We start from the raw sequence: 23,912 nt of genomic DNA on the forward strand, positions 1-23,912 counted from the left end.
AAAATTCACACCTAAATCTTGCTTTCATTATCAAAATAACGTTTCATCATTCTCGCGAGATTCAAAGATTTTTACTGTCAGTTTGCTGCGTGTACAGGACATCCAGCAAAAATGAAATGCTGTTTCTCTCACACACCGTAAAGAAGAATTAAGAGGCAAGAAAGATAAAGGACACTCTAGCAAAATATATAAAAGTCAAACACATTTACAGTGCAGTAGTTCAAGATATAAATAAATACTTTATGCCAAGTAAAGAACATAATAAATAAATAATACTGCATCTGCTGATTGATAGTGATTTCATACTTAATATGTGCCTTATGCTTTTAATAATAGAAATACAAAGTTTACTTGATAAAGACTTTATTAAAACACTTATGGAACAGACTTTATGCTCTTTAGAGGCTTTGAACCAGAAATGTAAAACCAATAACAAAACACCAAACAAAAGACAACAGTTGACTTTGTTACATAAATACAATAAATACTTTCTAAAAAAATGAGATAAACAACATTTGGTACAAACAGCAAGCTTGAAATGAAAACACAGTTTCAGAGTGATTACAGAGCAGCTGCTCTGGTGGGATGTTCACAGCTGGGAAATCTCAAAGAGAAACCACGTTCATCTTTAAATAATAAACTATAACTTATACACACTTTCATTTGTTCTTTTTTTTAATGTATGCACTTTCCTAATTTATCATCCATTTTTATGTCACCTTAATTTTAACATTTCAATGCATAATGCCATTGTTTCATGTCATATTTTTATATTTTATGTCACTTATATATTTAATGATTCATCAGTGTCTCATTTTTATTAATAATCCAACCACGTATTTAATATTTCTTATTTTCAGTTGAATTTCATTCTCATCTTTTATTTTTTTGTCACTTTTCTTTCATAATGCCACTTTCTATATGATCATTTCTTTATTTCATGTCTTTTTCTTTCATTTTGAAAGCTTTGGTTTTCAATATACATTACATAAGAGTTATGCTTTATCTGAATTTCTACTACACCTTTTATCTATTTTACCATAGTAACTTTGACTCAGCGGGGAGCAAACCCTGCCAAACACCCACGCTGCATTAATGTGTATACGCATGCTGCACAGCCAATTTAATTTAAATTCAACTCAAAGCATTTTTATGTTTGAAGCCCACCAATATCATAGATCTGTCCCATAACCTCTGTCTTCCCTCAAATCAGATGAAAATCTCCACAAAAAAAGTTTAAAAGTGTCTTTTTTTCAGTAGGAAGTTTTTAGTTTATATAAAGATATCTAATATGCAGCATTTTGAGTCTTAAAAATGTTTTCTCACAAAGAAATGATCAAAAAACTTTGGTGCAGTTTATCCAGGCAGATTGTTTGTTTCACATAGAAACGTTTATGCTGATGTGAGATTTTACTCATGCAGGTCAAAGCAATGCTCAGCGCTGACTCTTTAAAGTGACAGGAAGCAGAAATAACGTTTAACCAGTAACATGGTGGGTAATGAAGAAGAACGAAGGCAGCGTGCAGGCCTGTTTGTGCTGTTTGTCACTTTAAACCTGAACCAAAAGTCCCGTTTGGACACGAATAACATCAACAGCTTTTTAAAGTCTGTGAAAATATGACAGCGTATCGAGACTATTGAAGGTTAAGGGAAAATCACAGTATTTAAACTCCTTTTGAAACGTAGTTTGTTGTTTCTCTTAATGACTGGAAAGCTGTTGCTTGTGTTCTAACATTTCCTTTTAAAGATATTTAAACAAATTGAAAGATATAAATTTTACCTACATTTTACTTGGAAATTGTTAAATTAGATGTTTTTCCCATCATAAAAATTCTGTTTTCCTTTTCTTTCTTGTCTTGATATTATTTTTTCTCCACAAATCATACATGTGTGTTTCTCAGAATTGTATGACTTTAATCTCAGGATTTCTTCTTGCTTTACCCAGTCGCTCAGTTTCTCTGTTTGTATTTCTTTACCTTTAGTAATTCGCTCTCATTGTAATGGACATGAACATTCAGGTAGGAAAAATATAAAAAACAAATAAATGTTAATAGATGAACACATTTATTTATCTTCTATCATTTGCTTAGAAATAACAGAACTACAGGACGTCTGGTCGCTGTTAATGTGACAGTTTGAGAAAGTGGAAAACAGAGTTCAGAGAACAGGTTACTTACCTGAAGCTGAATACTTTTTCACTTTGATAATAATATAATCCCCAGAGAAAAATAAGTCATATATGGTGTGGACTGATAATAAAATCACCCAGCCTGCCAAAGAGAAATAAATTCCATCCAAATGGGGCTACAGAGAGTGTATGAAGTGCACAATAGTCCTGTTACTGGACTTTAAAAATCATCCACGTCCTGTTAACTCTGTTGCATGAACTGCAGAAAACTCTGACAGCGACTTCTGGAAGTATAGAAGACTTAAGGCAAACAAAACAACCCCCGCCTCGCAGCTGATATTGGACCTGGACCAGCAAGTCGCCACCTCAAACCCCTGGTAAGCTGGAGGAGAAATAAATTCATGTGCATCACCGAGATCTTGAATCCTTTGGTGAGAAGAGATAAATAAGGAGAGCTGGAGATTCTGCTCAGCACTGTTTCTAAGTGTTTATTTAGGAGCTCCCTGCTTTTTACACGAAACCCCTGCAGCTATGCACACTTGGCAGTTGGCAGGCAGAAGGCCATGGTGGAGGGAGGCACCAGGATGTCAGTGAAGATGGGTCGGTATCCGACGGGAAGAGGGGGAGCGCTCTGCTCCAGCAAATCCAGTACAGCCCCTTTGATGTCCCGGGAGACGTCGCCTCGGATTTCCAGTAGCACGGACACGTGCTCCTCACTGAGAGAACAAACACAAAATCTTTTACTACATTATTCACCAAAGGAAATGGACTGGTTCTTACACAGCACTCAAAGCACCTTACACAACTCACCTCACTCACACAAGCTCTTACGTCTATGTAAGTGCTTTCTATGTAACATTCACACACATTCATGCTCCGATGGATGCTTGGGGTAAGTATCCTGCTCAAGGATATTTGGCTTGGGCAGGGATCGACCCGCAAACCTTGCGATTAGCAGATGACCTGCTCTACTTCCTGAGTTACAGCCAGATCATTTTAAATCGTATAGCATCGCTTTGATGACACCTTTTCTTTCACAATGTCACTTGATTTTAGCTTTTCCTTCTACAATGTTTACGCTTTTGATCATTCTGTTTTATATATGAGTTTATTTATTTCGCATTGATTTTTCTCTCCTTTTCACCTGACAGCGTTACTTTAATTCAGACCATTTCATTTTATCTAAAATCAAATTTTTATTTAATTCACATCACCTTATTATACTCTTTTTTTCCATAAATGTCACACTTTATGCCTTGTTTAATATCATGCCTCATGTCTCACGGCCTGAAAGTGAGTATAGACTAAGTATAAAAACTAAATGTCACGCTTTGTCCGTGTGCAAACCTGTGTGGTGAGAAACAATAAAAAAGATTAAAGACTTTAGATGTGCTTAAAGAACTTTAAACCCTCCTGCTGTCATCTCACAGAGGTCTGAGAGATCTTCCATCAACGGTGATGCTAATTTCTAGAGGCCTGATTGGTCAGCAGGCAGTGAGTTCGTGTTATGGCTATGTTCAGTCTGGGTTTTTCTTTTGCAGCTTTGTTCAGGTAAGTTATTTTCCTACTCCTGTGGTGCGTGCAATCATAAAAAAGGCTTTTCTCCTTTGAAACACGCTGACTGACTGATCATGAGATGAATTAAACCTCAGAAACAACCCAAAGACTTCTTGAAACGTCCCCGTTTTGTCTGCTCACTTTGGAAGAATTTGTTCTGTTGTTTGTTGTTTCTTCACTCACTGAACAACCAAAGACAATCAGGGCTGTGGCAGCTTTATTAAAGACGGTGTTTCCGAAAGCTGACGTATGACGTCTACAATACAACTTTCTTCTGAACAACACTGGCAGTATTTGTTTTACACATCAAGCTTATAGAATGAGCAGCAGTTAGGGTGGAGGAGGTGCTGATTACCTGATGTCAGGATATTTGGCTGCAAGTCCAGACACCTCCAGTGTGAGCATGTTGGGGTCTTTGAGGCGGATGAATTCGGCCAGGACAGGGAGTAAGGCCAAAGGGTTCACTTCAGGTGCTGACCCTTCACCTTCCTGCTGAGACAGATAGATGCACGTGTGGCTTTGAGTGATCGAGCACGGACAGGTATGAATATTCTGTGGAAATTATTCAGTTAAGACATCGCAGCAGATGAAAACACACGATTCTCATGCAGTACAACGGCAAACTATATGTATACAAATACCCCAAAGTGCTCAATGTTAAATAAATAAATAAATAAAATACTTATGTATGATTGTTTCTACTCAGCGTGTTATTATCAAAGAAACTTATTTGACCACTTCTTTAAAAATAATTGTTCTACCAATGAATTTAATTTATAGTTAACAATAAAAGTAGATCATTAGAAGTATTTCATTTTGTCATGCAGTAATTCATATTACGTTTCTATTTAAAAATGTGTTTATTTCCATTTTTTTCTCAATTTCTTTATGTTATGTCATATTTTAGTTTTATTATACTTTAGATTATTCAATTTTAAAAAAAAAATATTTCATCATATATTGTTTAAATGTTTAAAAATTAGTTAAATTGTACATCAATGTTTATCTAATTATGCATTTGTAATTTCATGATTCACATGATTACTTTTCTACTTTTACATCCTTTGATTTGGTCTCTTTTTTATGTTAATCTTATATTAATTATTTCATTTTTATTTCAAAATATCACTTGATTTTGTTCCATTTCATTTCATTTTTATGTCCTTGTTCATTTTATAATGTTACATGTCATGTGTATTTTGTTAATCTGTTAAATTAATTGAATATTGACCAGCACGGGCCTAAATAAAATACATTTTATTGTAGTATGAGTAATGTAGTACTCATATTTCTACAAAGTCTCGACCTTAACATACTGATATTGTTCAGTGTTACATAACCTGGTACATTTTTCTGAATCATGTGTAATAATATTGTGTAATAGTACTTTATACCCACCAGGCTGTGGAAGATTTCTCTGAACAGCTGGTCGTCCTGAAGCATCTGCTGAGCGAGCTGCCTCCTCTCCTCGCCACTACGACACACCAGCCTCTTCTGCATCAGAGCCCTGACGTACTCCACCACCATCAGCCACTGGGCCTCTTCCTGCAGACGCTGCACACACAGAATGTATAAAATAAATATGCACTATGAGACTTATTCCTGTCTTTGGAGGTTATTTACACTTTCTTCGGTTATTAGGTTCTGTACCTCTAGACCACCTTTACCCTCGACACACACAGTACATTTCTAAACCGCTCTCTGAATCTGATACCTGCCGGCAGGGAGGCCGAACGCGCAAGTACAGCTCCAGGTGACGCTCCAGGACGCGGCAAAGTTTGGGGGTCGGGTCTCCCTGAGCCAGCCAGGGTCGGGTGAGCAGGCCTGGGAGGAAAGGCTTCAAATCCAGCAAGAGCTGATCCATGACAAGCCGGCACGCCCGCCGCACCGCCCGGTCCAGAGCTGCCAGAGGGTTAGGAGGAGTGCGAGTGAACTGGCCTGCCGACTGGGACGACTGCTGCTGCTGCAGGCTCTCCGTGGACTTCCTGCACCGACAGTGAACAACGATTAATCCTCTCTGAGACCACACACATCTTTGCTCCTCAAATCGATCTAACTGTTCACTGCACCGATCTGGCAGGTCACTACAGCTGTCAATAAAGATGGATTTATGAACAAACATGTCCCTGCTTTCTTTGTCTTATACGGCACTAAACAAGCTGTTTTTAGGACACTCAGATTCCGAGCCATGATCTTCATCTCTGGAAAACTGAAACGCGGTGCTTCGAGGCTCCTGAAACTAATCACATTTAGAGCAAATACCGTTTCACAGGCGCAGCTATTCACTGTGTATCACATGACATACACCCTCATGTTGTGATGGTCTGCTTGCTTGCTTATAACGTTTCCATGCCGATGGGTGGAGCAGAACATCAGCTCAACTGGAGTGTTTCCTCAATTAAACTCCACCCTTCCTCAGACCATCAGTGGCTTTTCTTTCACACAGATCTTTGCTTTGTGCCACTCAACATGTCCAGATACACACATGTCATCATTACTGATGATTCTCACCTCACAGTTAGGTTTTTCTTTGTCTTTTTTTAATTTGATACCAAGATAAATTAGTATTTAGTGGCCTTCACCCTGTATCTTCCTCTTTTGTCATGGCTTTAGAGCCAAGCCAGTGTGCAGAAAATTACATTAAGACAGTTAATTATTAATGGCTAACTGTTATGTGACTTATAGCTAAACTCATAATAAAGATCAGGACTCAACCTGTGTATCGGGATTATGTCCAGTCTAAAAATATGCAAAGGAACCACTACTGCATGTAGTGGCACTGGGATGTCTTTGCTTCAGAACTTCCCCGTGGAATTCTTCCGTTTCTATTTAAGTTTTTTCAAAGTGATATTAAGAAATAATAAGTGACCCCACACCATCAAATGATGGATGGATTCAACATGAGAGCACTGAGAGTGTGCACGTCCTGGAGCATTTATCAATCAGAAGCTCCTGTGTGTGGTGACTACTTACTTCCACACCTGCACTGATGTTCCACTACAAACTTACTTGAGGATGATGCAGTTGCTGATGGAGGCCAGCAGATAGTGGAGGTAGAACTTATTTTTGCTGTTGCTCAGATCCCTGCGATGCTCCTTTCCAAATTCCACCAGAGATTCACGAAACCTGGAGGTTAAAGTAGATGTAATGACTCACAAAATTATTGCAAAAGGAAACCTCCGGAGCTGAAAAATGCAGCAGGGAGAGCACAAACTGTAGTTCTTCTAACTTCCCACTAGAGGCATGCTCCAAAAAAAGAGTCAACCCCAACAGACTAATGAATCCAGCTGGATACTGGATTTAGGGGCATATCCATGCTGACTGACAGGTATCCTGACAGAGGTGGCATGAGCTGATCCATGCTTGCTAGGCCTCACCTCTGTTAAGTGGAGTCATTAAACTGAACCTTCTACCCACTGGCTATTCTGCTTTGACTTTGAGGCATTCTCTTCCAGAGAAACTGGGACATTTTCTCTTTTTGGACCATTTTCTTTAAACCCTAGAGATGGATGTTTGATGTTTGATGTGACTGAAAGTCTCAGAGCAGTTTGAACCTTAGCAGGTCGCCTTGACCATGTCTGTATGTCTAAATCCACTGAGTTGTTTTCGTGATTGTTCGCGTTAATAAGCAGTTAAACAGGAGCATCTACTGAAATGACTGGTGAGTGTACACAGCAGCATTAAGGAAATGATAAAACTTGATCTGACTTGAAGTCTACAAACAGTGTAACCTGGTCTAAAGAGCAAATACTAAGCAAAAGCTGGGTGCAGTATGTTCAGGAGCACAGACACACAACGTCCATGCGCACACACCTGTTCAGGAGGTTCTCCATCTCATACAGTCCCATCTGTATAGTCTGATCTCGCAGGGACTCGCCGATCATCAGAGCCACCCTGGCGTTCTCCTCCAGCATCTACCACCGTGACACACAAATCAACACAAAATACACAGCATAGTTATATAAAACACTCCGAGAAGTCCACACCAACTCTACATTCAGTGGGGAACTTGAACTAAGTTTAATAGCAGAGAATGTGAGATCTTTGTTTCTGCCAGTGCATTTCCAAGAAGCACATAATTTCATTACATACAGAATCTGAAGGGTGTGGACAGGGATGAAGATCATCATTGTGATTACATTATCACGTGATTACATTATCCAGCTCCAAAACCAGGACAGAATCCACAGTCATGCTGCATGCGAGGATTGTGAGATGCTCATTTAAAGGTTTATTAAAGAAACTTTCAAATGTGTAAAATTTGCTCCACGTCATGGATCTGTGATTGTATTTATCTGATGTTTTTATAGCACTGGTTACCTGTGTGATGATTGTGGGCAGGCTTGTTTGGTAGAAGCCCTCATGGTCTGTATCTGGCTCCTGGTCCCTCTGCCAGTCCTGCAGCTCCACCTGCAGAGCTTTGTGCATCCATTCAGATACACTCTTCTACAGCAGCAATGACACACACACACACACACACACACACACAGACTATGTGTACTTAATGCAACAACACAGACAGTTTCAATATATAAAACATCTGTCTTCTGTATATGCAGACTGTATCCAGTGCTCACCCGAACACTCTGCACGTATTTGCTCTGCAGCTGCTCGAGTCCCTCTGTGGAGATTAGAGGCCTCAGCTCTTCTCTCTCCATCTCCGTCACCAGCTCAGGATGACCCATCATGTCTGGGCTGCCAAAACAAAACTGCCACGTTCAGATTTTAGTGGTTTTAATAGTCATTGTAATGAAGTATTAATGAACTCGCGGCTTCTTGTGACGTTAATGGCTGAACGTGGGTTTGAAGAGTTCAGCCAAAGGGTGGCGTTTCATGCTAATAAAAGTCCATAACTTCACAGTAATAACAAAACAGAGATTTGAAAGAAAAGTTTTGCGTCTCTTGTTTCTTCTTTCTTCCAATCTTGTGATTAGCTCAAGATTAAAATCTTCCAAACTGCTGCTTAGAAATATCCTGAAAAACTCTAAAAAACTTTATGGTAACAGAGAAAGGATAAAATACAGATTCTGATCACGAGCCTCACCTGTTGTAGATGTGCAGCACCCAGTTGAGCACAGCGAAGATTTCACCGCTCTCCAGGTCCCAGCTGCTAACCTAGGCCACAAATATCACTTACATGTAGACAGTGATGGTGGTCGGTGTTTAAAAAAACACTGACCTGGACAGAAGAAGACAGATCTGTAGTATTCATGATGAGGTGGCATTGTTCATTTCACCGACCTGTGTCAGGTGGGCATGTAAACAGCGGTGGCTGGCCCTCAAGTAGGCTCCAGTCAGCTTGTATTGTTGCGGGACGCAGTGCTCCAGCAGGTGGCGTACGGTGGCCAGGTCGGCCATGATGCCGTGCTGCAGTGCAGAGAGGTGACCTGCCAGACCCGGACCACGTGTGTGCAGATAGGAAACACTGCGAAACCGCGCCGCCACCGCCTCCTCTAGTACCTGGGAGTATGAGTGAACTGAGACATACATTTGTATATTCAAAAGCAGAAACTTGGTAACAGTGTTTGTATCAGGTGCCGCTGACCTTGAAGAAGCACGCTCTCCAGCAGCGAGGTCGTCCAGGGGGTAGGGGCCTGCTGTTGCCTCCGCCGCCTCCCCTCTCCTCCAGCAGAGTTTGGTCCAGCGCCTCCTCCCGCTCCACAATCCTCACAGCGGATACAAACGGCGTGGGGTTTTGTCGGGCCAGAGCCAGAGCACTGCTCACCACCGCCCACAGCTCCTTCCCTGCAGCGCCAGGATGAATGTGGAGTATGAAGATATCAGGTTTCAACCAGCAGACTTTGTGCTTTCATCATCAGGACCACAGAAGCTGGGATTAAAGATTTTATTAAAGCTGCTAATACCCAATGGCACTCTTTCCATGACACTGCTTTTTCTACACGCTTCTTTGATGTATTCTTGCCGCATATCCTGGGTGCATACTAAATATCGCTGAATGTTATCATTTTTTTCTTTTATCAATAAAGATTTTTTAAAGGTTTCTTTCCAGAACAAAACTGGTTGCTACAGCTGCAAATGCCTGAAGGTCAGTTATTTAAAACCATGTCTCAACAACTTTAAGCAACTTATATGAATGAATGGTCTTTTTTTTTTTTTTTTACAGAAACATGTAAATCTGATTAACAGTGATGTGTTGTTAGGCTGCTAGGAGAGGAACTTTAATGAACAATGATGGTTAAGCTTGAACAGATTTTCCCGTATCTTAATGAGTTCCTCACCCAGTGCATCGACCAGGTGCCGGACTCCAGAGAAATATTTGGCCACCACTTCCTGGTCTTCAGTGCTGAGTGCACCTCCTGCGGCCTTGTTGAGCTGCCATAGAATATCATCCTGCAAGTACTCCAGATCCATCAGCTTGGCATGGGCCTCCAACAGCCGCCGGGACTCCACCAGGCGCTCTGTCTCCATCACCATGCTACGCACTGGGCAATAGAGAGTATGTGGAGGTGGTTTACATGGAACTATAAGAATTACCAAAAGAATTATTAAACATGAAAAAGTTTACACTGCGCTATACACAGTTTTTTATAGTTTCTGTATGAAGTCATTATGAGTGGATATCCCGTAATGCGGTCATCATAGCTGACGGTAGAGCTGGGCGATAGAACGATAACGATATGTATCGCGATATAACTTTTACTCGATAGAGAAATTAAGCTATCGCGATAGACCTCGCCGCTCTTGTCCTCTTAAAAAATAAAAAAAAATAAAAAAATAAAAAGGTCAGCCAATCCAAATTAAGTAGCGCAGAGCCGAACCAATCACAGCCGCAGCGTCACGTCGCGTGACTTGTTACGTACAGCACAAGTGCCAAGCCGCACGTGTGTTTGTTTGGGAAGCAGCCAGCAGGTAATGGAGGAAATGAGTGCGCCGACTAGAAAAATCAACCGAGCGTGACCGAAGAGAAAACAGATGATGGTTCCAATGCCGGAGAGATTGTCGAACGGAAGAGCCATAGAAGTTCCGTAGTGTGAAGGTATTTCGGCTATTTCAAGTCTGACAAAAAACAGAGTAGCGCGCACTGTAAATTGTGCCGAAAGCAAGTCTGGAAATACAATAAACTGGTGCATGCGTCACACTGTGCGCCACGTTATTGTTTCGGTGAAATGAATTTCTACAATACTGTTACTGTTAATTCTACCCTCTGCAGTGTTTAAATGCTTACATATACACACAGTTACTGTCCGTCCACACATACGACTCGGTTCTGCTTCTATGCTCCAGCTTTGTTTACTTTTTCCCACCGAGGCTTCTAGACTTCTGATTGGCCAAGATTTCTGCATGGTTAGGAATCTAGCGCCACCTGCTGCTTTGGCATGTTCATAGCAGCGTTTTCCTTCATTTCTGCCTTTATGTGTGGACGGGATTATTTTTTAAAACGAAAACGGAAAATCTCTGTTTTCAAAAATACCCGTGTACGTGTGGACGTAGCCTCAGTCTCTGACTGGAAGCGCTAATTCGTCATTCGGCTTTTGTCAGACTAAAGTAACTGTTAAAACTGTTTGAAAAGCTCAGCTATACAACAAGGAGAGATTGAGAATTTCCTTTTAGTTCTCAGTTTATTTGATATTGACAAAAGTTAGTCAGTTTTGTCTGTTCTTCTGTAAAACAAACTAAGATTTATTTTTAGAATTAATATTTTGTTTCTAAGTGGAATTGACAATTTAGTCTGTTTCGTTTGTTCTATTTTGAAACGTAAACGCTTTAGCGGCTGCCTTTTGTGTAGTTTGCAATATTTGCCTTTATTTATCTGAAAAAGTCTCATGTTCCTTAAGTACATCTACCCTGTTGAACTTATTATGGGAAATAAATATTTAAATAAAAACAAGCTGCTGATTATTTCACATTTTACTTGTGAGCAACGGCACATTTAAATCTTACAAATATAGTTATTTGGCTTATATCGTGATAGATATCGTTATCGCCTGAAATGAAAAAAACATATCGTGATATGAAAAAATCTCATATCGCCCAGCTCTAGCTGACGGTGACATTAGAAGCCCCACCCACCTGCCATTTAAACATGGCTGCAAAGGGCAGCCAATCAGAACACCTCTTTTAGGCATGCAGACATACCTCTGAATATCAGGCAGAAAAATAAGGGGATTTTCCAACCAGCAATAGCGTAAATGTCATATTCAGATACTTTTAAAGCTTTTAAGGCCTCAGCATGGAAAACTCAGTATCCTTAAAATACACATTAGAGCAGTGGGACACCTTTTTTATATGTTTTCAAATCATAAACACACAGAAACAAACAAAGTCACAGTTAAATTTGCCAAAATGCATCAATGTAAATGTTTTATGGTGTTAGTGTCAGCTTTCAAATAGTTTTCCTGAAATCCTGTTCCAGCATAAAACTGTGTAAAATGATGTCATCTCTAGATTTAAAGTCCTTTCATGTCAAATTAAAACCAGTTATAATAATCTGCTCATCATATAACAGGATTAAGGCAAATGTATGCATGTATGTATCCAAAGCGTGATGACAGGGACATCTACGTTAGTCACTTTCGTCATGGGATCCTACTTTCATCCACACAGCTGCTTCTCACCGGAGTAAAGTCGTGGCAGGTTGCTAACGGCAGCGAGGAGCTGACTGTGGTTTGCAGACACCTCTCTCAGTCTCTCCAGAGATCTTCCCCCCTCTGTGTTTTGATCAGACTCCAGTCCAGCTTTCTTCAAATCACGTGACACTTCCCTCAGCTCAGTCCGGGCCTCGCGGAGCTGCTCCAGACCCCAGCCCACTCCCTCCAGGTACGACTGGACCATGGACTGGAAAGAAAGGGATTGCAGTGTTAATGTTAGGTCTATTTACAAAAAACGGAAAAACAGCAAAACTTTTCCTCTGTCCTTCCACCTCCCTACATGCCATCTTTCTTCTGATCGGATGTAACGGGACTAAAAACCCTCCTGAAGGTTTTCGTGATTTTTGGTCAGCAGTGGTCTTCTATGGATGCCATTTTTTTTTCCTCGTCTCTTACTGAAGAATCATGACCTCTGACCTCTACCAAGACAAGCGAGGCCTTTGATGTTGTTCTGGGTTCTTTTGTTACCTCGTGGATGAGTCGTCGACGAGCTTTTAGGGTAATTATCAACACCACTGTTCCAAGTGGTGTTGATAATGATTCAGTGGAGTCCCAAAGTCTTAGAAATATCTTTCCTTTCCAGACTAATAGACATCAGTGACTTTGTTTCTCACTTGTCTCTTTAGATTGCAGAATGCTGTGTTGTTCATTGAAATCTCAAGTGATTTCTTGAGTCAGCAGGTCTGGTGGTAATCAGTCCAGGGTGTGGCAACGGAACTTGAACTCAGCTTTCCAAGATAAAAAATCAAAGTTAATTCATGATTTAAGAAGAGGGGCAGGTAGCTTTGGATAGCTTTTTTCACCTCAGTAAATAAAATCATTACTTTAAAAACATATTTTCTGTTGAACTGGGTTATAACTATAATTACAACTTATTTGATGACCTGAAACATTTAAGTGTGACGAATAAGAAAAAAAGAAAGAAATCAAGAAGGGGGCAAATATTTTTTGCAGCACTGTATGCAACAGAAAATAAGGAAGAGTAGATTAGGTTTCTTTTATGTGCCTTATTGGGATAATTTAAACTGCTTTAAACTACTGCTCCATTATTGTGCATTGATGCGTATTTGTGGACTGTGTTGTCACCTTCAGTCTGGTGTGAACGGACGCTGTCCTCTGACTTTCTCTCTTCCTGTATTGACTGAGTCGCTCCAGATGTTCAGGCCGACAGAAAACACCCGACGCCCACTTCAGGGCAGCGCCGCGGGCCAAACACTCTGCCCTCTCCACCTCAGGCCACACCTCAGGCTGTGGCACCATGTCTGAGAGACAAAGAGAAGAAAATATCAGGCAGGGAGATATAGTGAAGCAACTCGCCCATAAAGAGGCAGGCCTGCCCTTAAGCATACTGTTTTATTGTCTTTTCAAGCTGTAATTTACACCATGAACATCACAGTGTTGAAACTTGTGACTGAGACGATAAAGTCTTTTACTGAAGTCATAGAGGAAGTGAGCAGCAGGTTGATTCCCCCTGGCCTTTCTGTTCTGTTCCAGTCTGTTGTGTTTGAAACACCCCCTGTTGGCCATTAGATAGAATGCAGGTTTAATTAACTTCAAAGCTACAAACATCTTTTATATACAGTCAGTGTCACACACACCGCAAAGAGGCGTGTTTTATCCACTACTTTCTTCTAGCACAAGATATATTAAAACTACTAAGTTCACAAGTTCATGTTTGGGTAAAATGTAAAGAATAAAAATTACATTTTATTTTTATATATAAAAGACTCTGAGCTGTGTTAGTAAGCTGCTGAGCCATCCTGTGTCACTAGAACAGCTTCAAAGCTCAAAGTCTCAGGACTCCACAGGAGGGAAGGAACACCACTCTTCCAAAACATATCCCCTCATTTGGTATTTTGATGTTCCAAAATCTCCCTTAGGTGTTTAGTGAATCTCATTTTCATTTTCTCATATCATTTTCATCCTCATCAAAGCATTGAGCCCTTATGTCCTATCAGTGGGGGGCATTATAATCCTGGAAATGACCACTATCAGAAATGTTTCATCACAGGGTAAAACTGAACACTCAGAATAATTTTGTTCTGAGTTGTCGTTGTACATTTCTCTAAGAGGACAAGAAAACACAAACAAAGGTTTAAGTTCACCGTTTATTATATTATGTTGATCTGTTTTAATCTGCACGCGCCAACTTATACTGCATTAGACATGTCAGAGAAGTTCTAGCTTTGCAGTAGTAAATTATGGATGTTAGTTAAACTATTATGCATGTTTTATTATAATAAGATGTTCTACATTTGTTCCATTTTATTTCCATCTCAGTTCAGCCACTGAGATTCTGCTTTATTTTTTACCTCTATGTTGGAATAACAAAGCTAAGAAACAACACGTCGGGTGTGTTGCTGCATTGACATGACTTTCACTCGGTAATGCTTGATTGATACAACTGCAATAAATCTATGCATACAGTGCAAGTAATTTAAACATTTAATTCTGTGTTTTTTAAGTATTTACAATTATTGTTTTTCTTTTGCAAACTTTTATTTTTGAATAAATATTACTTCCTACCACTGTTATCCTGTCAGGGCAAGCAAGGCAAGCAGTGCTTTCCTCATCAAATCTAAAAATAGATGCAAATTGAAAAACAGTGATTTTTCCTTTCACTTTGATCTTAAAGCTTCTCATCTATTTGTGCTAATTTTGTGCTCATCTCCCATTAACAATGCAGGAGCTGGGCAAGTGGAAGACAGCAGCTTTTTTTCTGGTGGATAAACTCTGGTTTTTCGCTGACGGGACGGGAGTGTGTGAAACAATCTGGCTCAGCCTTCACTGCTCTGAGATCAGCTATGACATGCACTACATATGGAAACACAGCTAGCAATAGCAACTAAATGAGCTTTAGTGATTTAGCATCAGTGATGAGTTTGGTCTTGCTAACCACCTTGGCCAGCATGAGTCATGTAGAGTAAAAAAGTTGTTAATAACTTCTTACATTAGCAAGAAAAGCTGTGACGACGGTAGAGAGGGGAAGGCAGCTCTGACCATAAAATAGGCAAGTTGACTAGGGTGCAGTGTCAACAGTGCTTTTAAATGAGTATCTATGAGAATGTCTGACAGTATTTAATTTAACCAGCTGGTTTGCCAACACTCCACGTGACATGATGGAGTTGGAAAACAGAATCTAATGAGACAAGGGGAAACAAAACTAAACAAAATGCACATGAGATAAGAGACTAGCAAAATAAAACAGGAAGTAACAAACATCCAAACAATTACACTAATATACAAACTAGTCACTAATGGGAACGCTAAGAAAAAACAAAAGAAAACCCTATATAATCTGATCTCTAAGCAAAATACTAACTGCTACCCATACACCACACTAAAGTCAAAGGTCAAGAGTATACAAAGAGGGATACAAAGAGGGGCATTAAATAAAGGATTAAAAAGTCCGCAACTAAAAAAATTCCAAAAGCCAACGGGCAGGGTCAAAAAACCAGGATCATGACACAACATTCATTTTTTAATATTGAGAGTTAACCATGACAGATACTACTCAAGTCTCTGTTCGCCTTACTGCAAAACTCACCGCATGCCACCGCTTCCTACCCACACCTTCCAAATCAAGGAAATGATAAAAGTCTGCTCGGTCACATGATATTAAAGATGGGAGGTCAGCACAGTCAAGGGGAGCGGACGCACAGCAGAGCAAGGGGGGAAGCAACAAGGGGGACCAAGTGAAAGCTGCTCTCCATCTGATCGAAAAGGACTTCTCTTGTCCTCCCTTTCTTTACACCTTCCTTTAAAACTGTAATAAGTCCGTTTGATAGTAATATTTTAACACAGTTTATTAATTAGCTGAAGGACAGTACCTCTATGAAAAAATAATGCTAGCTGGTGCTCTTCTTTGTACATAAATACTTCCCTTCCTTTAAGTGTAAAAAAACATATTCTGAAACTGTCCATGAGCCACAAGCCGTACAACCGTAAACTCAAGTGAAAAACATCACTCCCTCAGGTTTTCCATATTGAATCATCTACAATATAGAGATCACAGTGGAAAGGTAAAAATATGTACTTTATTTCTTCTTGATTCAAACAAAATGTGTGATTAAAACAATATTTAACATTTAAGGCAACTTCACTCCTAAGCAGTAACGCTAGCACCACAACAAAAGGGAGAGTGAGACATTTAATTCATGTGAGTAACGACTTACTCAGTGACTTCACTGCAGTTTTCACACCTGGCAAAGCAATCCAGTGGACCCATCATCTAAAGAGTCCAATAAACTCAGTAACAAAACGAAAATGCTTGATTCCATATAACAGCTGAGAATCAAATAATACAGCATAAAGTTAAAATATTCAACTTGTATAAACATTTAACTTCATCGATTGAGGGAAAAGGAATCTGACATATTTTAAAATTTATTTTATTTATTTATTTTTTACCTCTGATAACTTTCTTGTGCTTGCAGTGGATCAAACAGTATATTTTGTCCCCCAGAAAACCAGAGCTCACGTCCTCATTTTAATATTGATCAGACCAACAGAGGAGCTGTGTACTGTCAAAGGTTTCTGTTTGACTTAAAAACACTTTCCCCTACAACACTCAAGATACTTCTGGTATCCCGCGGTTCTTTACAGCAAAAAAACTGTGTGTTTGTTTGTGTGTTTCTTACAGAGGAACAAACACACAAAACATGCAATAAAACTTTAAAGTGCAAGCGGAAATGCAGAGACAACATGTTAAATGCCTTATACTCACTGGGTGTGACTATAGTTCAGGGCTATTGCCATCATGAGATTAGCTGCGTTACTACAGGGAACAGTATTTGATCATATTTAGACATACTGGGCTCCAAGTGAACGAGTGCTTCTAAATGTCACAGTTTAAAATCATTTGAAGGAAGTTTTGAAAGGTGGTCACAACCTTTCCCATGACAGAGGAGCTTGAATTGGCTCGATTATGTGCTAGAAGAGAAGTTTCACTCCCTCGGCAGCGTCATTATTTCTGTCACAGCAGCTCTGCTTCAGAGAAATGCTCGTGCAGAAATGTGCAGTGATGAGATTTGTTCCCAGCTGGGAAGCAGCCTGTCAAGAGCGATTATGGATTGCCTCACTTAATGTTGTTTTTAATCGCTTTCTCATTTACCAGCACAAGAAAAGTACACTCTGATTTTGTTACGGCTCCCAAAGCTGCCCCCAAATATTCTCCCATAATTTTCTCTGAATGTTCAGTATTGAGCTACCCACCACAGAACATTACATTCAGTGAGGAAAAATACAGACTTCTTATGAGATTTTTATTTTGGAGAGCTGGTGAACTTTCGCTTATTATACCATTAACACAGCTTTGACTTTAAAGCCTTATTAATCAAAATGTAATGAAGACAGAGGAAATAATATAAATAATAGATACAATTTAACAAACTGAGTACCAACACAGAGAAACCTAACCCCTATTTACACTTTCCTAGAATATAGTTATCGTCAATACACTTTGCAGATAAACCTTCATATCAACCCTCAGAAATTATAGATAAAACATCCCCCAAAAGGTTGATTCTGTGCATCTGGACGTAGCGTTTTCAGTAGGAGAAACGTTTCGTCACTCATCCAAATGACTTCTTCAGTCTCAGCTCTCTGCAGGTTTCCCAAACTTTATAACGAGTACATTTGCACAATGACTGAAACCAGCACCACTGAAAGAACAATGGGCTGTGAGGTCAGTTTCTTCATTAATAGGCAAATTGCCATGACCACTGATCAAAGACCATTGGTCCACCCCAAGGATCGGATCCCTCGACACAAACAGAGTAACATAGTGTACGCTGTTAAGTGCCAGGAGGATTGCCAGGATTTGTACATTGAGGAACCCAAACAATCTCTGGAGAAGCAGATGGCACAACACAGAAGAGCTACCTCGTCAGGCCAGGACTCTGCAGTCTGTTTACACCTACAGGCCAGTGGACACTCTTTCAATGATGAGGATGTAACATCCTGGACAGGGAGGAACGCTGGTTTGAGGGCGGAGTCAAGGAGGCCATTTAGGTGAAAAGGGAAAGACCATCTCTGAATCGAGGAGGGGGCCTAAGGGTACATCTTTCAATGCTGTGATTGCAGCCGTTCCCCAACTCTCTGTGAATGGTACTCATGGCCATTGATCAATGAGCTTTGATCACTGGTCATGACAATTTGCATATTAATGATCAAGGAACTGACCTCACAGCCCACTGTTCATTAGTAGCACTAGTTTCAGTCATTATGCAAATGTACTGTTAAAAGATTGGGGAAACCTGCAGTCAGCTGAGACTGAAGAAGTCACTTAGATGAGTGACAAAACTTTTCTCCCACAAAACGCTACGTCCAGATAAACAGAATCAACTTTTTTGGGGGGCGGATTTCCTTACTGGATGATTGAGCATGCATCAAGACATAAATACAACACTGAACGGGCCACAGCAGATCATCTGCCTGCATCTCACAATGTCCCTGGCATCCTCCTCTACATGTCCTCCTTCACTAATTCCACAAAGCTTGTCTGAGGTCTTCCTTTTTTCCTCCTGCCACATTTATCATCCTCTGTGAAATATATCTCTTCTATCGAGTCTAAAAATGGCATCATACACATGACCCCCTGTCTCTTGGGTGAAAGATCAGGTGATTCCAAGACTTCAGTGAAGTGACAAGAATCAGGATTCTTGTCTTCTTTGTATATAGTAAAAAGAGACAATGCCTAAAAATGTACATAGCTTCCAGCATATCCCGAGTTACCCAACAATTCGGGAATGGGAAGTGCTGCGCAGTCAAACAATTCTCCCTGTCCCAATGGACGGACTATTTTATAGCCCAGACCCTTTGTGTTGTGCCTGTCAGGTAAGCAGGATATCATATCTCATCTGTGAGTCAGCTAGAACACAGTTAGTCACATGACTGCCTCAATTGGAATTACACAACATAATTGGTCTTAATGGAATAATGTACTGGTTAGTGACTCAGCAGACAGCAATGTGCTGCGCTGGGTCGCCTGGCTTTCTGGCACTCTGGAGGTTGAAAGGTTACAGATCTGCAGCACAATGGACAATATGATGATTTTGCAAAGATTGCAGAAAATGATTTACTGCTGATTTTATATGAGAAGATCCTGATGAGTTTAAAGCTGCTACTTAATGTTCAGTAGTTGGTCTAAAAGTCAAATATAAGTGGAAAGGAGTGAGATCAATTTAGCTGACATTTTCAGATGGCTGCATTTAAAGATGCTGTTTCTTATCATATATGTGTGATAAGAAAACCAAGAAGGTACAAACAACAAAAACATGCTGATGCAGAAGCTACAGTGTTTTCAATCCACATCGACTCCAATCCTCTATCTGAAGAGGCACTTTCCCCTTAATAACAACCGTATGGTGAGTGATTTCTTTTTAAATCACTCACCAGACTGAATACTGTTAGGTTGGCCTCACCTCTTCTAATTTCCTGAGCTGGACCTCTCAACCAGGTTTGTGCTGTTTGGACCATTTTAATGGAATTATGTGACAAGGAATATGAGCCACAGTGTGTCCAAGAAGCTTGTGCTTTAGTTCAATCTAGCATTTTGTGTTTTTTGCAGTTTTTTATATTACTTAGCATAACATAACTAAATAGCAGGTATCTGTGTCTGTGCACTCATTCAGTTTATGCCAGGAGCTTGCTAACCGAGCTAACTTAGAGCTCCAAAATGTAGACTTCATGTAGCGGGTGGCTGCATACATCTTTTATATTTGTGGGTCATTGTTCTCAGCATATCTGAGATTTCTGACATTAAACACAACAGCACACGGTCACTTCAGCAGCTGCAGTGGAGCTTTCAGTTATACAAGATCTTTAAAGCCCTCATGAAATGGATATTCGAACATTCACAGGTTTGAAATTGCATCATGAGAAAATTAAACTTTTATACCCAAACACAGTTGGAGTGTCTGTAGTTTTCTCGCCCCCCAGCAGAAACACTGGACACAGGGAGAATCCTGTATCTCACAAGCACTGGCTTCTTCAATATTTCATCAGTCACTACAAATCAATCCATCAGTGTGAGGCAAACTCCTCTGGTGTGTTCATTCATTTCTCTCACAGAGAAGTAAGAGTGCAGCCTCACGCACAGCTTTGTTTTGGTTCTAGCTGTTAAGAGGCTTTAGAAGAAGTGGGTGTTGGCTACAGTCAAGCAGTGTGTGTGTGTGTGTGTGTGTGTGTGTGTGTGTCCCATTACCTTCTGGTTTGTCACCACCATTCTTCTGATCCCCAGCTGACATTGGAGTTCAGTTTTTAGCCGCCCATCCACCCGACGAGTCTCCTTTTCCCCTGAGGGCCGGTGCTGAAGGTGCCCAGGGCGCAGATCTGATGGAAGACAGTGAAGGAAGACACTGATGAGGAAGAGGAGAGGAGGAAGCAGAAGAAGAAGGAGAAGGAGAAGAAAGGGTGGAGGAGAGAAGGCACATATCCATTCTACTGAAGGCTTTCCTCTTTTCCTCTCTCTCACACACATACACTCTCTCTCCAGACACATCCTCTGCTGAGAGGCCGGCAGGAAAGGAGGGGGAGTTAAAGGAAGAGAATAATGCCTGAGGGTGGAAAGAGAGGGGAGGGAGGGGGAGAAAGGGAGGGTATAGGGTGATGTGCTGCTTTCAGGAGCCTGTGCAGAAGATGGTAAATGCTGTTAGAGGTGATTGTTTTTTATAGTTTTATAGCCAACAAAACGATTGCAAATAAATAGTTGATTATTAGCGTTTTCTTTCAACTAGAAGAATTGAATTTCATTTTTACAACAGTCCGTCATACCTTTTTTACTTTTTTAAAGGTAAAGACCCCATGATGTTAGAGAGAACCCCAGTAATTAGAAGATTCCCCGTGAGCAGCACTTGCCAATAGTGGGGAGGAAAAACTCCCCTTTAAAAGGAAGTGACGTCGAACAGAACTCGACTCAGGGAGTTCAGGGTGAGGAGACAATACAGGAGATACAAGAGAGATAATAAAGTGGCAGCAATAACGACATATAAACACACATGGAGTGAAAGGAAGGTGGAGGACTTCGTATGTCGAGTGGTACGATCCCACAAAGCACACTGGGAGGACTTATGAAGTTTATCTAATGAGTTAAACTGACTGCAGTTCATGGCGAGCAGTATGATAGAGGCAAATCCATGTTTGCACAATTTAAAATATTTCAAAACATTTGGTGAAACACGGTGGCTCACAACAAAACATCAGCTGGACTGTTGATCATGTCGTTACATGACAAAGAACAAAGGAGAGGGCTTCAGATATTTCCTCTCTGTTATTCTGAATCATTAATTTGCCAAACATGCATGTCTTTGGAGTGTTGGAGAAAGCTGGATTACCTGGAGAGAACCCAGGTAGATAATGGATTTGAATCAAGGACCTTCTTTCTGGGCGGCAAAAGCACTAACCACTGCACCACCATGCTGCTGCCATCACTACCAAATCACATGAACTATCCTAATAAAAAGAGAGCAAAGCATGAAACATCTAGTCACACCTTGAGGCGACTGTTGTTGTGGTTTGGTGCTGTATAAATAAAATTCAGTGAACTAAATTAAGAGGAGGATATACTCATCCATGGCCACATCCATCATTTGGACCTGGAAACATATCATTAGATCATCAGTTAACAAGTGGATCACAGCACAAGTACCAGCGATAACCAAAAACTTTGGCAGAAAGAAATGTTTGATATGTCATCTAAAAACTACAGAGGCTGTCTGTTTCCTCAACCCAACTGGGAGCAACTGATACCCAAAGTCTCTGCCTCCCATTCTACTTTTTGAAACTCAAAGAAGTGGACAGTCTGAAACTATCAAACTATGAGGTCTTTAGGATATGATGGGGCTTAATCATTCAAGAGTTTGTATGTGTTAAGGATTTTAAATTCTGGATTTAACAGGCACCAAGAGGTACTGCGTGAAATGGATAAGAGCTACAAAACAAGACAACAAGATCAAGAATAAATGCACAAATTTAACTGAAACTTCAGTACTTAGAGTTTTTGCTTCACCCAGCTGTTGGTGATATGTCGCACGTATAAACACATCACTGCTTAACCCATGTGTTATCAAATAACACTGTATCCCATGGTACACTTCAGTCACAACACTGAAACGATTGTTTGTTATGGCATCTTAAAAATGTCCCATGTGACGCGAAAGCATCACATGGGAAAGATGACGAGGGGAGGAGAGCAGGAAAACAATCCAGATGGTGGCACATGGGGTGGGGATGGGGGGGCACAGCGAATGGACCCAGTGTTCCAGAGGACCCCCTCAGGAGTCTGAGAGTCTCCTCGACTCAAAGGGAAACCACTTAACAGAAAAAACAATGTATAATGCATAAGTCATTATCTTACAACCCAGTGGAAAAGAACAGAGCCAACAAGTAATGGAGTCCTTGATGAGTAGTGTTGTATTGGAAGGCACTTTGTAGGTGTCTCAGATGATTTAGTCAAGTTCTGGATAAACTGTTGTGGAACAAAATGTGTTGAAAATTTCCACTCAACAAAAACAGCACATGTCATTGACCCTCTCTGATCCTCTGCAGCTGTCTCACCAGTACCGGCTACTGCCCCCGAGGACAGTTTGTTTATTTGCGGACCAGTTGAGTCCTCTGACCCCGCCGCCCTGTTTACGCCTCCAAGCTTCCCGGACCTCTTCACAACACAGCGAGGAGCGTGCCAAGTGGCCCCGTGGCCGGAGCCAGCACAAACACAGTCTCCCATCATCTTTCGGTGCTGCATTACTGATTTCCTCAAGCGAGTTTAGCATTTCGGCACGGGTGCTCTGCAGATTGAATAACAAACCAAACTGAAACGGACTTTGAGAGAGGCTGAGAATGACTGATGTGGCCTGTTTAATGTGTGAGAGCTGCATCTCCAAACAAAGAATCAGACGTGGATTGCACCAGGTGAAGTTTTTTTTTAGCCACATTTCTTTGTGGACTTGAGAAATGTTTTGAATCTACTAGAGAGTAGCTTTCCTGAAGTTTAATGAGGTCTAACGATCGCATTAGAGATATCTATTCTCTATGACATCACACAGAGTCAAAAGTAGAACAAGCTGAAGTCTGAGCTTTTGGTTCACACGGATGAAGAAAAGACAATAAGACAAAAAAGTAGTAGCTTCCCTTTTAGAGCATCTTTTTCCTTACTCGAAATAAAAGTTTTCCACAAATGGCCTCCAGAGTGTGCAAATCTGTCACCACCGGGTCGGTATTTCAGTGTTCGCTCAGCTTTTGAAAATATTCCATTGACCCACCTCAGCCCATCGAGGGTCCGGAGCTGTGTGGGTGTAACTTTCTCTTTGATGGTTCGCTGAAATCGCACATACCCAGAAAACTGACTGGATTTCTTTTGAATCTCTGGTGAGATGTGTGATAGCTGGTGTGCAGTGTTTATGAGCTACAACTAAAATCACTTTTTTAATGCTTCCTTATGCAGCTGGCTGACAAAAAGGGGAGATATATATGTAAATTAGCTGTATTGTGAATATAGCTGTATATAGAAGATGGAAAAGGCTTCCAGGCCTGAAACTTGAAGTCAGTGAGGAAGCAATTTAAATGGATTACTTCTGATGCCCAGCAGAAGGCAAAACTCTGATTGCAAAAAGAGCTCA

The 23,912-nt window shown here is 40.6% G+C and overlaps 1 protein-coding gene across 4 annotated transcripts; it reads right to left on the bottom strand.

Moving 5' to 3' along the window:
* Window positions 1-346: 346 nt before the first annotated feature.
* Window positions 347-21,337, bottom strand: exoc3l1 (exocyst complex component 3-like 1). Of its 4 annotated transcripts, none has more exons than XM_040036617.1 (15): window positions 20,501-21,337; window positions 13,381-13,556; window positions 12,262-12,481; window positions 9,925-10,128; window positions 9,231-9,430; window positions 8,927-9,145; window positions 8,730-8,800; window positions 8,263-8,380; window positions 8,006-8,131; window positions 7,499-7,599; window positions 6,695-6,811; window positions 5,400-5,670; window positions 5,084-5,239; window positions 4,041-4,237; window positions 347-2,844 (listed from the first exon to the last, which is right to left on the bottom strand). In XM_040036617.1, exons 1-15 carry the CDS (start codon window positions 20,541-20,543, stop codon window positions 2,658-2,660), a joined length of 2,406 nt encoding a protein of 801 aa, XP_039892551.1. In that variant the 5' UTR covers window positions 20,544-21,337; the 3' UTR covers window positions 347-2,657. The 4 variants fall into 4 exon arrangements, with proteins under 4 accessions (XP_039892551.1, XP_039892568.1, XP_039892578.1 ...); XM_040036634.1 differs by having other exon boundaries at window positions 4,041-4,177; window positions 20,501-21,335; XM_040036644.1 differs by having other exon boundaries at window positions 4,041-4,174; window positions 20,501-21,333.
* Window positions 21,338-23,912: the final 2,575 nt, after the last annotated feature.

Source organism: Simochromis diagramma, unplaced genomic scaffold (genome assembly GCF_900408965.1).
Source record: "Simochromis diagramma unplaced genomic scaffold, fSimDia1.1 OVJJ01000333.1, whole genome shotgun sequence".
Lineage (NCBI taxonomy): Eukaryota > Metazoa > Chordata > Actinopteri > Cichliformes > Cichlidae > Simochromis > Simochromis diagramma.